This window comes from Myotis lucifugus, unplaced genomic scaffold (genome assembly GCF_000147115.1).
Source record: "Myotis lucifugus unplaced genomic scaffold, Myoluc2.0 scaffold_75, whole genome shotgun sequence".
NCBI classification, from domain to species: domain Eukaryota; kingdom Metazoa; phylum Chordata; class Mammalia; order Chiroptera; family Vespertilionidae; genus Myotis; species Myotis lucifugus.
In genome coordinates, this window is record NW_005871123.1 from 1,074,745 (window position 1) to 1,088,646 (window position 13,902).

The following is a 13,902-nucleotide window of genomic DNA, read 5'->3' on the forward strand; positions in this document are numbered from 1 at the left end:
TGATGACTGTTTGCAGGCTGGCTAAGCCCCCAGCGGAGACCCTCACCCCATGAGGGTGTGGCCATCCTGGGTGAGGGGCTGATGGTTGTTTGCAGCTGGCCACGGCCCCCAGCCACCCAAGCTCCCAGTGGAGGCTGGCTGGAAGCAGGTATCTGGGATTTATTTAGCTTCTATAATTGAAACTTTGCTGCCTTGAGCGGAGGCCACAGCCGGCCAGGGCAGGCGGGAAGCTTGGCTTCCTCCATCGCTGGGGTAACCAAGCCTCCTTGCTTGCTCCAGCTTTGTGGCTGCCGGCCACCATCTTGGTTTGGTTAATTTGCATATAGTCGCTCTTTTTGGCTGGTGGGCGTGGCTTGGGGCATAGCGGAGGTGTGATCAATTTGCATGTTTCTCTTTTATTAGATTAGATATACACATAGATATAATAGTACATCAGGTATCCAGGTAGTCTGCCTCATTTCCATCAAGATAATTTATAATTTTTTCCCCACATTTAGGCCTATCAGAATCATAACCTAGTTCCTGGACGTAATAGAACGTATATTACCTAGTTATAGGTATATTAACAAAAGTCATAAATTGCATGCTGTTAATAAAAGCTACCCATAGGAAAACAAAAACAAAAATCCCTAACCGGTTTGGCTCAGTGGATAGAGCGTCAGCCTACAGACTCAAGGGTCCCAGGTTCGATTCCGGTCAAGGGCATGTACCTTGGTTGCAGGTACATCCCCAGTAGGGAGTGTGCAGGAGGCAGCTGATCGATGTTTCTCTCTCATCGATGTTTCTAACTCTCTATCCCTCTCCCTTCCTCTCTGTAAAAAATCAAAAAAAATATATTTTTAAAAAAATAAAAATAAATAAATAAATAAAAGCTACCCATGATGTTGATGAAAATCAAGTCATAGTATTTTTCTGCTTAAAGACCTTAAATAGAATCAAGACCAATCTCTGTAGACTCTTCTTCTGCCACTCCCCAGCAGGCCTATAAGACCAGGAATTCCCCCAGTCCTTCCTGACTATCTGTGCGACCACAGTAAATAGATCCTAACTTTGTCATGCAACTTATCATACAGTCTCCTCTACTAAAATCTCTCTTCATCAACTCTGTAGCCCCAGGATCAAATGTGTGAGGCATCTTTACTGAATGAAAAACATAAATATAATGTGTCATTCCCCCATTTGCTGAGTAAAAATTAAGCAAAATTAAAATATATAACTTTAAGCAAAAAGGTACGTATAGAATTTATAAAACTTTTTACCTCAAGGTAAAAGTTCAGTATTAAAGAATGTAATTAAAATCACATATCTTCTAACATCAAACTGACTAAAGTTTTCTGAAAAAGTTTACAAGCTCATGGTTTCGGGGTAATAATTAACAGTGTTTATTTCAATTAACAGTGAAAAATATTTTTAAAACTGGAATAATTTCCAGTAAAAAAAAGGAAAGTAGGGATTAAGAGAGTAAAGGCCTGTTTTATATATTTTATCTCATGGTCTCTTTTTATATAAAAATGTACAACGTAGCATACCAGAAATATAAGCAACATAATATTGAAGTTTTAACTTAGATTCAGAAAACACTTGAATTTGAATATTTTCTGAATGACATTACTGCAATCATTTGAACATCTACAACTCTAAACCACATCTGCCAACTAAGGAAGACAATACTTCAAAGGAGGTCATTACATAAAAGCTATTTCTAAAAAATATTATACAAGTCAAAATAAAATTTTTCATTAAAAAACAAAATTTGAGACGTCAAAACTGATATGTATTACCTAAAATATTTAAAACTATATGGAACAGGTTCTAAATTTACAAGTAACAAATACATACATGGAAAGGGATTTGGAAACACTGTTTTATAACAGATAGTTAAGAGAATGAAAAAAACCTACCACAAAGAAAATGATACAATGAAAAAAATTATGATGTGATTTTATTGTGCAAGTGTATGACTTTCTGAGATTTTAATTCAGATAGTACAGCCCAGGAAAACAGCACACCAAAAACACTATCTGGACTCATGGAGTATTAATAAGTAGTAAGAGGATCAAAGTTGGGATCATATGCTTTTAAATCTTTATCAAGTGAAATTTTTAGTGTCAGTCTGTTGATTTCTAAAATATAAAAGGATAGAATCAGAATATCTCTAGGTCCTAGCCTACCCTGAAATTCTAAAATTCTTAATTTGAATAAACAAGAAGTTGTAGGGGAATAAAAAGAAATGTAAGATATTCCAGTTCTGCATACAACACATCAGATAATCCCTGCTAACTGTATGTACAGCTTAATTAAAGAAATTAGGAACGCAGCAATTTCTAGAAATGGTATAGATTTACAGATATATTTATTTAGAACAAGAAAGATGGCTATTAGAGTACTAATTGTTCCCCCACTGAAAAAAAATTCACAGCAAGGATGACATTGCACATCACTGTATGTTTCCCAGAGACCACACTGGTCAATGCACACTGCTTACTGTGACATCTGAGACTCTTCCTTCAGACTTGGTCACAGTGAACAGCAATTTACTTAGAAATTTGAAGGTAAGCTTTGCTTGTCTGAAATATGACATCAAAAAACAAAGATGGGCAAGGAACTAGTAATTCCAGGGAGTGAGTAACTGTGGGGAGGAATGGTAGGAGATGAATAGAGTGCAGGGAACTTCAAGGACTTATTGCCTTTTCTTTAGAAAAAAAAAATGACATGTCATGAGCAAAGGTAAATATTCTTAAAACTTGGGTGATAAGCACATGAGTACTTACTATATTTTTCTTTTTGTTTAAATGATGGTAAAAATACTCTTATTATTTTTACATTATAATCTACTTATATAAAAACCACGAGTGGTGTTCATCATGACCACAACTGCTGTGACCAAGCGGAAGGTCAGTCCTGCAGGGGTTGCGCCCTCCCCAGAGCTGTTTCCTGTAAGGGCGAGGTTTGAGGCAGAAACGGGCCCTGGGAGCGTGGAGGCAGATCTTTCTAAAGTGTGCCGTGCCAGCACACGGCTGGGGTGAACCTGAGTGGGGGCAGCTGAAAGGCTTAGAAAAGACAGACAAGAGAATGAAATCTGGGTCTCTGCTTCTCTGAGAGACAGAGACCACGCCCACAGCCATGCCTTTATTTTATAGCAGATGCTACAAGGCAAAGTAAGGGCATGATCAAGATGTTTACAACATTCTCCTGGGTTTCAATCCTACTCAACTACATGCACCTGAACTCTATCAAGCCTACATCACTCAGGCAGATGGGGCCACGTGTTCAGACCACAGGTTCAAGCTTACAACTACAGCTGTTGGCTATAATTGTGCTGGGAGGGCCCTACCCTCCAAGCTGGGACTTGCACGTGGCAATGAGGACTGTGCCCTCTCATCAGTCCAAGGCTTGAACCTGTCCGAAACACTGTAGCGGCTCCCCACAATAAAGTTTTAATTCTGTTTCTTTGTTATTGATGTTGTGGCCCCACACCATAACAAAGAAACAATTTCCATAGGATGAGGCCCAGGAATCAGGATTTTTAAAAGATTCCCAGGTGATTCTAATGTGCAGCCAAGGTTGAGAACCACTGCTATAGATAATATTAAAAATATATCTAAATGTGCAATTCTTTCTCCAAAAAATGAGCATGTTCAAAAATTAAATGAAGAAAATTTGGATATACTTGATGGAGATTTTCACACATATTTGAGTGATGATTCCATTGATTCCACAGATGATACTGAAAAGGAAAATTGTCCCATCGAATTTCTTCATAGTATTACTCCTTCGGGAATGCCGTGTCATAAATTAAAATTGAAAGTGGGTGCAATCATCATGCAATTGAGAAATCTCAATAGTAAATGGGGTCTTTGTAATGGTACCAGATTTATTATCAAAAGATTACAACCTAACATTATTGAAGCTGATGTATTAATGGGATCTGGGCCCTCTAGGTGCTCCCCTGTGTGGGCTGTATGCACAGTCTTGTAGTTGAGCCTTGATTGCTGTTGGCATCACTAAGAGGAACTGATCCCCAGGGCAACTGGCTGTGAGGACCAGCTGTGACTACGGTGGAAGAGCTGCTGTGCAGGAGACATCACTACGGGGCAGGACTTGCTTCAGTGGGGCTTGGTGCTCAGCGAGTCTGTCCCGAGTGTGTTGCTCGTGGATGTGTAGAGCTGTAATCTGGTGTGGTCTGAAGCTGTCCACTGGTGCATTGTATCTTGGGTCCCCATGAAGGTGCAAAATCAGCCACTGCCTATGCCCTGCCTGGAGTCACCTATCAGGAGCTACAGAGTGATCTGCAGATGGCTGATAATTATATTAGGCTTGGAAGTGCCCAGGAGAGGCCAAGCTGTGAAACAAGGCAGGCTGCTACTAGTTCTGGGTCTGGGGCCACTTATTGAGTGGTATGGGGCATGCTGATACCAGCTGCTACTTGAGAGATTTTAAGAAAGTCTGAAGCCTGAGCCAGGACAGGCCATTCATATGGAAAAACTGCTGCAAACAGCTTGGGTGGTGCTGCAAATTGGTTGGGGTGGGATGTCAAGGAATCACCAGAGTGGAGTGAACAGTGTGAGCTAGGCTGATGGAAACTCATATATAGTACCTGCCAGTCAGCTCTGTGAAGGGGGAGGACTCAGCATCAGAACAATGACTTCTGCCAGCACGTTTGTCTGGGAGAAAGGCTCCGCCAAGTTCTTGCCTGCTGCCAGACAATCCAGTTCCTCCCAGTATGTCCCTAGGTCCCCCAAGTCGCTGCCCCAGTGCTGGAGCTTAAAGAGAGCAAGTCCGAGTAAGTCCATGCACCAACCCTTTAAGAGGAACTGTGTGGGACTCCAGCAAGCTCCTTGTCATTCAGCCACTCTCCCCACTGGTTTTTATAGCCCGAAGTTACAAGGATTTCTCTTCCCAGCACTGGTCTGATAGTGTCTGGTGTGGGGTGAGACCCCTTGCTTCTATTAGAACTGCTGCAGCCTATATATCACTCCTAATTTAAAAAATGACACACATGGGTGTCAGACCAGCACATTCTACGCCTCTACCCCTCCTAGCAGTCTCAATGTGCTTTCTTCTTTACTTCTCTAGTTGTAGGATTTCCACTCAGCCAGATTTAAGGTTCTAAATTATGACTGTTCTGTATTTCAGTTGTAATTTTGATGTGGTTGTGGGACGCGGCATGGACCGGCATTTACCTACACTGCCAGCTTGGTTCTCCTCAATAAGAGATTGGTTTTATATGTCAAACTAGTGGTCCAGTGCATGAAATTTGTGCGGGGGGGGTTTCCCCCTCAGCCCAGCCTGCACCCTCTTCAATCAGGGACCCCTTAGAGGATGTCTGACTGCCGATTTAGGCCCAATCCCTGCAGTCGGACATCCCTCTCACAATCTGGGACCGCTGGTTCTTAACTGCTCACCTGCCTGCCTGATCGCCCCTAACTGCCTCTGCCTGCCTGCCTGGTTACCCCAACCCCTCTGCCTGCCTGTCTGATTGCCTCTAACCTGCCTGCTTGGCTGATCCCTCTAACTGCCTCTGCCTCCCTGCCTGATCGCGCCTAACTGCCCTCCCCTGCCGACCTGATCTCGCCCCCAACTGCTCTCCCCTGCCAACCTGGTCTCGCCCCCAGCTGTCCTCCCCTGCCAGCCTGATCGCCCCCCCAATTGTTCTCTCTCTGCCAACAGGTCTGGCCCGCAATGCACTCCCCTCCCGGGTGATCGCTCCCTAAAGGACTCTGACTTGGCCCCCACCATCATGGCTTTGTGCGGAAGGAAGTCGGATGTCCGGAAGATGGCTGGTCGACCCGGTCTAATTAGCATATTACCCTTTTATTAGTATAGATGATGCCAAGAGATTGAAAATAATTCATCCTATATAATAAAAGGTTAATATGCAAATTGACCCTAACCACAGAACGACCGCTGGACCAGTCACAATGAGGCACACTGACCACCTCTTAGTCCCTTCCCCCCGGCCATCAGACACCCATCACCCAATAGTGAACGGGGAACCGGGGGTGGGTGGGGGGGGGAGGGGCAGGCTGCAGGCAGCTGGGGAAGTCGACCCAGTCTAATTAGCATATTACCCTTTTATTAGTATAGATGATGCCAAGAGATTGAAAATAATTCATTGGATATAATAACCAGCTGCATCTAATATAGTACAAACAACTGAATTGAAGGGTCTATGTCAAGCATGTCAAACTCAAAGGCTAACATGGGCCAAATATATAAGGTTTAAGTTTATGTGTGTTGCAAAAAAACAAAAGCTTCAATTTTCATAGAAACATAGGTTTATTTTGATAGAGACATGCTGAATACAAAGGGCTGAAATAAATGAGTAATTGTTAACATAAAATAATAGAACATTTTAATAAAAACTGATATTTTTTCTTGAACATTAACTTACCAGACACTGAATAACTGCACAAATAAGCATAATGCAAATAAACCTATTTTTCTTGTTCTCCAAAAGCGAAATATTTCCTATTGTGCACACCAAACAAGTCAGAACAAGACTAATGACTTGCCAATTGGCTGCTAAAATATTCACTGCTAGTATTAGTGAAGAGAAATGGTGCACCTGCACATAAGGGAAATGGATGCAACACGATTACAGTAATCAGTTATTAGCAAACATAGTTTGTTATTAATAATTATATATAAAGGATATTGTAAAAGTTAAGTTACGAAATTTTTATTAAAACACTAGAGACCCAGTGCACGAAATTCATGCATGGGTAGGGTCCCTAGCGGCTGCCAGCCGGGGCCTCCCTTCATTCCACGCTGCCCCTTGGTGGTCAGTGCACATCATAGTGAGCAATCAAACTCCCAAGGGGACACTTTGCATATTAGGCTTTTATATATATAGACTAGAGGCCCAATGCACAAAATTCATGCAAAAGTAGGCCTTCGCAGCCCCTGCTTCCTCGGCTGCCCTCGCAGCCCAGGGTGCCTCGGCTTCGTCTGGAAGGTCATCCAAACAGTCGTTCTGCTGTTCAGCAGTTCGGTGGATTTGCATATTACACTCTTATTATTATAGATTTCGTACATACCGTTATATTGGCTGGGCTGCAAAAATATTCGTTGTGGGCCTCGAGTTTGACATGGTTGGTCTAGGCAGAAGTCTTCTAATGAAAGATGTTAAGGAATATATGAGAGAGGAGGGAGCTGGTTGAGAACGTGCCTGTAAGCCATTGCCAACCGTTGAGTTTGGGGTGAAGGGAAGGAGAAAGAGTAGTTAGTGACTTCAGGGAAAGAGGGCTATTTAATATGGTAGACACAGAATAATGGTCCCCCAAAGATATCCACATCCTAACCCCTGGAACTTGTGAATATGTTACCATACATGGCAAAAGAATTTTGCCAAAATGATTAAGGTTCTTGGAGGGGGAGTATATTTTTGAGTATCCAGGAAATCACAAGATTCCGTATAAGGGAGAGACAGAAGGTCAGAGGAGAACATGCTATGCTGTTGGCTTTGAAGATGGTGGAGGGAGGGGCATGGGCCAAATAACAGACAGCCTCTTCCTTTGGTGGAAAAGACAAAGAAAATAAGATTCTCTCATAGACCCTCCAGAAGGTATGCAACTCTGCTGACCAATTTTAGGCTTCTGGAGTCAAAACTATGGGATAATAAATTTGTGCTGCTTGAAATCACTAAGTGAATATAATTTGCTACAGCAGCAAAAAAGAAACATTTAGTTTGCTTTGGGTTTTTTTGGTAAGGAAGCTGAGGGTATTTATGACTTTAATTAAATTTAGTTTTAAATCCTAGTTCTAGATGCCCTGGCCGGTGTTGCTCAGTGGATAGAGCGTCGGCCTGCAGACTGAAGGGCCCCAGGTTCGATTCCGGTCAAGGGCATGTACCTTGGTTGCGGGCACATCCCCAGTGGGGGGTGTGCAGGAGGCGGCTGATGGATGTTTCTCTCTCATCGATGTTTCTAAATCTCTCTCCCTCTCCCTTCCTCTCTGTAAAAAATCGATAAATATATTTTAAAAATAAATAAATAAATAAATCCTAGTTCTAGAAATCATATCTATTTCTATATATACCCCTCAGAGACCCAGGCTTTCCCCCACATAATCAGCAACCCCCAAAGGCAGAAGACTGTAGCCTAGACCTGACAAATGGTCACACCATCTGGACCTCTGGTGGGCTAACCACAACATCTTGACTCAAGTTACGTTTCAGTTCCTGAGCCCTAAGGTGGAACCACCACTGGCTATTTTCCCATGAGACCAGACAGAGAGACACTGGAAAAGACCGCAGAGCTGTCCTCACGACCTGAAGAGTTGAGTCATTATCCTTGCTCCACCTCCAACCAATCAACTCCCAGCTCAACTCAAACCCCTAATCCACCATGTCTTGAGATTTTGCCCTATATAATCTGTAACCTACATGCCACAGAGGAGTTCCAGCTTCTGAGCATTCGCTTCCCATTCTCCTGGATGGTGCCATTCATCAATAAAATAGTCTTTCTCCACTGCAATTCTCAGGGTCTAGTGCAGCTGTGGGCAAACTATGGCCCGCGGGCCAGATCCGGCCCGTTTGAAATGAATAAAACTAAAAAAAAAAAAAGACCGTACCCTTTTATGTAATGATGTTTACTTTGAATTTATATTAGTTCACACAAACACTCCATCCATGCTTTTGTTCCGGCTCTCCGGTCCAGTTTAAGAACCCATTGTGGCCCTCGAGTCAAAAAGTTTGCCCACCCCTGGTCTAGTGTTTGGCTTTGCTAGAGCCGAGTGAACAAACTCTTCCTGTTCTAAAACCACAGTAAGAGGAGCTTGAACATGTTTATGTACTAAAGAAGAAATAGAAACGAAGCTCTGAGGGAAAAACAGAAAGACTTATTTAGTTTGGATAATAAAACTGAATAATAAATTTTGGGATAAAAGTTTAGATTGATTCTTGCATCCCAGAAGTCCTATCATTGATCTCTGGCCAAATGCTGAACAACTGAAGTTCACCAGGAAGTGGGAAGAAATGAAATAAAGAGCACAGGCATAAGAATTAGCCTGGGAAAAGAAAATGGACCCTTCCTCCACTAACATAGAAAATGATAAGTATAAAATGAATCGAGGAGGGTAATTTACTAATCAGCACTTGTCTCCTAGGATCATAGGTGTTATTTACTGAGTAAATACTATGTGCAAAGCATCAAGTAGTTGGGTAAATTTTCTTTCTCAAAATGCTGCATGACAGAAATTATCCACACTTGACACATAAAAAAAATTGCCAAAACTCCTAGGATTCAAACTTGAATCTGTTTGACTCAAAACACTATACTGAGAAATTGGGATGACACCACCATTCCAAGTGATCTAGGACTAGGTTAACACCACCAGTAACAAGACATATCAACATCACACACTCCTGGATGTAATATGCTGAGAAGGATACCTCACCTTTGTGGTATCCCTCTGCCCAACTAATGCAACAACACCTTTACCATCACAACACCAAACACATTGAAGGGGGGGTCTACAAAACAACTAACAAATACTCTTCAAAGTCTCAAGGTTATAAAAGACAAGGAAAGACTGAGGAACTACTACAGATTGAGGGAGACCAAAGAGACATGGCAAAGCAATATGGAATCCTGGGATAGATCTCTGATTTAAAAAAGGGCATTAGGTGTTAAAACTGGTAAACTCAGAATAAAGTCTGTAATTTAGTTAATAGCATTGTATCAAAGTTAATTTCTTAGCTTTGACCACTATATTGTGGTCTCAAAATAAAAGTTATTTTTAAAAAAACCCACACTGCCTGGCTGTTGTGACTCAGTGGTTGAGCATCAACCCATTAACCAAGGTCACCAGTTTGATTCCCAGTCAAGGCACATGCTCAGGTTGCGGCTCGATCACCAGTATGGGGCATGCAGGAGGCAGCTGATCGATGATGTTTCTCTCTCATCAATGTTTCTATCTCTCTCTAAAAAACAATAAAAATATATTTTAAAAAATAAATAAAAATAAAAACCCAACACTATATTGCACTGCTTCTATAGGAGCACGGCACTTATATAACTATGGGTCTAGTTATTAGTCTATTCAAAACTAATTTACAGCCAAACCGGTTTGGCTCAGTGGACAGAGCGTCGGCCTGCGGACTCAAGGGTCCCAGGTTCAATTCCGGTCGGGGCATGTACCTTGGTTTCGGGCACATCCCCAGTGGGGGCGTGCAGGAGGCAGCTGATCGATGTTTCTAACTCTCTGTCCCTCTTCCTTCTTCTCTGTGAAAAATCAATAAAATATATTAAAAAAAACACACAACTAATTTACATAGATTGAAAGCCTAGTTCAGATTCTGACTGTTGGTTAACAATAGCATGCCTATTGTCCCTGAATTATCTGGCATGCTGGTCCTCACTCCTGACCTAGACTGCTGCCTTAACAATTGATCTCTGACTCCTACCTTGTCCTTATCACAGGTTCCGAATACTGCATCTAATCCGTGATTATTGTAGTTGTCTACAATAATGTCTCACTGAGAAAGCAGCTAAGTGAGGACAGGTGGGTAAACCCAAAAAGTGCAGGATATATTAGGTAAGTCAGCAAAGTAACCTCAAAACATAATGTATTAATAAACATCATCTTCTCTTACATCTCACATCTGTAAACATATCTCCATAAAATATGAACATGAAAAGACAACGCAATAAGGAGCAGCATAGCAAAAAACCTTCAAAATACAAAACAGTAGCTCATAAAAGCAAAAATTTGATATATACTTTAAATCAGTTTGCTCACCTCTCATTTATTCCAGTAACTGCAACTACATATGCCAATATTATTTACATTAAGATGATTATTGCTAAGGAGTGATCAAAATACATACAATATTTTGCAAATATTTATTTAGGCACTATTATGAAGTAGGCATTGAACAATGATACTTAACAGATGGGTGTAATCTAACTTGTTTTTAATTCCTTTGGCTGTTAATTCTATCCAACAGTGAGAGATACTAGTATTTACCTATGCCTCTACATTAGGCCATGTAGATCAGGGAGTTCCCATAGAATTACACTGTAAACCATATATGTAAGTTTAAATTTTCTAATAACTGCATTTTAAAAGTGAAAATAAAAGGTGCAATCATTTTACTATAATTCATTTAATCCTGTACATGCAAAAGTTATTTCAACATGTAATCACACTGAAAAAAAAAAGACATATTTACTTATTTACTTTTTGCATAATAAATCTTCTAAATCCACTTTGTATTATATTATATACTTCGGCATCTCTATTAGGACTAGCCACATTACAAATGCTCAACTGCCACATGCAGCAAGTCGCTACTCCACTGGACAACACAGTTCTAGATGCTACTTAGACAAAGATACATTCTCCTTTCTCTGAACTCTATCTTTTCTTTAAACAATTAACCCCGATGTTACACTATACCTGCTAAGAGAAGCAAACACAAAGAATGATGAATTAAACTGAAAACTCCTTAGGAGTGCAAGCTTTTTGGGTGTTTTAGTTAAAAGAAGACATGGTATTGTGCCCTCTTCTAAAAACAAAATACATTTTAAAAAAGCAGAAATAGGGGAAAAAAAGAAGAGAGACCCATTTATTATGAGTGATCCCTCAAATCTCAGTAGAGATTCTGTTATCAGCACATAAGATGATTAGAACAAATCTATACACCCAAACACATCTTTGACTCTATCAGTCAATCATATTACTTATATTTAAAACATTCAAATCCAATTAAGAGGGAATAATTTTAAAAGTTTTGTTTAGAGCACATTTCTTTTCCAAATGTAGACATACACTTTTTCCTTATAGCTTTTCAGATTTACTCTTTAAAGGATAGCTCATCCTTACTGCAAACGCTATGCTTGAAATGTTAATTTAAAAAAACACACAAAAATTTTACTACAATTTACCCTTGGCCTAATTCCAAAGTAGAAATGTAAGAAGTCGTTATTTTTTATAAAGAGTAAAAAACTTAAGCTTTCTTTATAGGCTGAGCCCCTCAATATATATATAAAAAAACAAAACACATCATTTTCACTGACTCCTTCCTAGTACAGTGCCTCTGGCACATAATATTTTCTCAACAAATACTTGTTGAGAAGTGGATGAATGAATATCTAGTATCGGGCAATGAATATTAATATATCTGGCATTTCAAACTAAAAAGTTAAGAATTAAACTCTTTCAATGAAAAGGATTAACTAGATTTCAATTGAAGCGAACCTACAGTTAAGAAAACCCTTTCCATCAGTTACTCACATTTAATACAACACTCCTGAGGCACAGATGTTATCACCCCTCATTAAATACATGAGGAAGGTGGGGCCAAAAAATCTATAAAGTCATACACTGTAATTATGAAGTAGTGGAGCCAGATTTCAAGCCCAAGGAAGTCCTCAAACAAAACGTGTGTGACTGTGTTGGAAAGGGGTGTGTGAATGTTATGAAAACAATATCCCATGCTTCTCTACTTAAAAAAAGGAGAACCTCATTACAAAAACTTCAGAGGATTAATACACACGTGTACAAAATCCACAACTCAGAGTGTTTTGAACCCATTTAAATTATAACAACAGGCGCTCTTGCTGAAGCCTTAAACGCAGCTCGACAAGAAGGCGGCATCCTCTGTCCTTCCCTCCGGGGACCAATCAAACCGGGAGCGACAGCATCCCCCGCGGCCTGGGACGGGCTCGTCCGGCCCCGAGAGGGGGCGGCTCCCCGCCCAACTGCTCGGCGCGGCGCGCGGCGGCCCCGGTCCCCGGGAAGGCGCGGGCCGGCGGCTCAGCCTACCTGACGGGCTCCTGCCGCCGCTTGAACCAGCTGCAGCAATTGGCCATCAGCCTCAGCATCCCAGGCCTCTCCTCCCTCCGCCTCCCATCCGAGCCTGGAGCGGGGATGGGCCCCTGGTGGCCCCGGGCCGCGTCCCGAACCGCCTTCACTACGAAAAGCCTCAGCGCGGTGAGCCTCGGAGGAGAGGGCAGGAGGGGGGTGAGGGCGACGGTCAGTCCGAGCAGAAGCCGGTATGATCGCGCCGGCCCGCGAACCGACGACTGCGCTCCCGGCCGGGGCCGGCGGAGGAAGAGGCGCAGATTCACAGACCCGAGCTGGGTAGCGGGCCGACCGGAGAAAACCCCCGCGTCGACGCGCTGACGTCCCTCCCCGGCGTGGCGGGCCCTTCCAAGCACCGCCCACACGCCCCTCCAATCATCGTTCGCGGGCCGGCGGTGGGGGCCTCTGAGTGGCTGGAGGGCCCGGCTCTCCTCCCCTCCCGCCCCCCCGTTTCTGCCCGAGAGGTGGGAGGAAGAAGGGGGAGGGGTCTAAAAGAAGGAGGTGTTGTCCCGGGAAGATGATTCTCGTTACTAGGCAACGGGAGCGTCCAGCGATGAACGGAGGGATCACGGACAAATCTCAGGGAGGTTTACCTGTACATCCATGCAAAAGTGTGTTACAGCCGAGGGTGCTGCTTCTCCTCCGTCTCCAGTCACAACTGAGATCCAAAGATCTCAGGTCTTGTGCGTGTTTTGTTTTGTTTTATGCACCAGGGATAGGGATCCACTGGGATTACAGCAGACTGCATAACTATGGAAACAATACATTGGGGGAATTATTACGAAGACAAGGGGAAAAACTCATTTCCTAATTATATCAATAGTTCAGATGAGAGTGACATGTTCATTTGTATAATGTTATTGCTGTTTGTTACATAAATGTGAAATGGAATTGTATATTTATTGTGTGGGGTGGTATGATTACTAAAGAAATATATGTTTATTGTAGAAAATGTAAAAAAAATAAAAACCACTAAAAAAGGAATAAGATTTAGAAAATAAGATGTCACTACCCAAAGATAACAAGTGTTAACATTTTGATATATGTTCTTTTTTTTTTAATTTTAAGACTTTTTTTTAATTAAATCTTTAT

General features: G+C 42.0%; 1 protein-coding gene across 1 annotated transcript in view; it reads right to left on the reverse strand.

Moving 5' to 3' along the window:
* ARL13B (ADP ribosylation factor like GTPase 13B) overlaps positions 1-13,101 on the reverse strand; it is a 78,728-nt gene extending 65,627 nt beyond the window's left edge. Inside the window, exon 1 of the mRNA XM_006090537.3 lies at positions 12,772-13,101. Within this exon, the coding sequence (XP_006090599.1) occupies positions 12,772-12,830 (59 nt within the window). The 5' untranslated portion in view covers positions 12,831-13,101. The remainder of the gene's footprint in view (positions 1-12,771) is intronic.
* Positions 13,102-13,902: the final 801 nt, after the last annotated feature.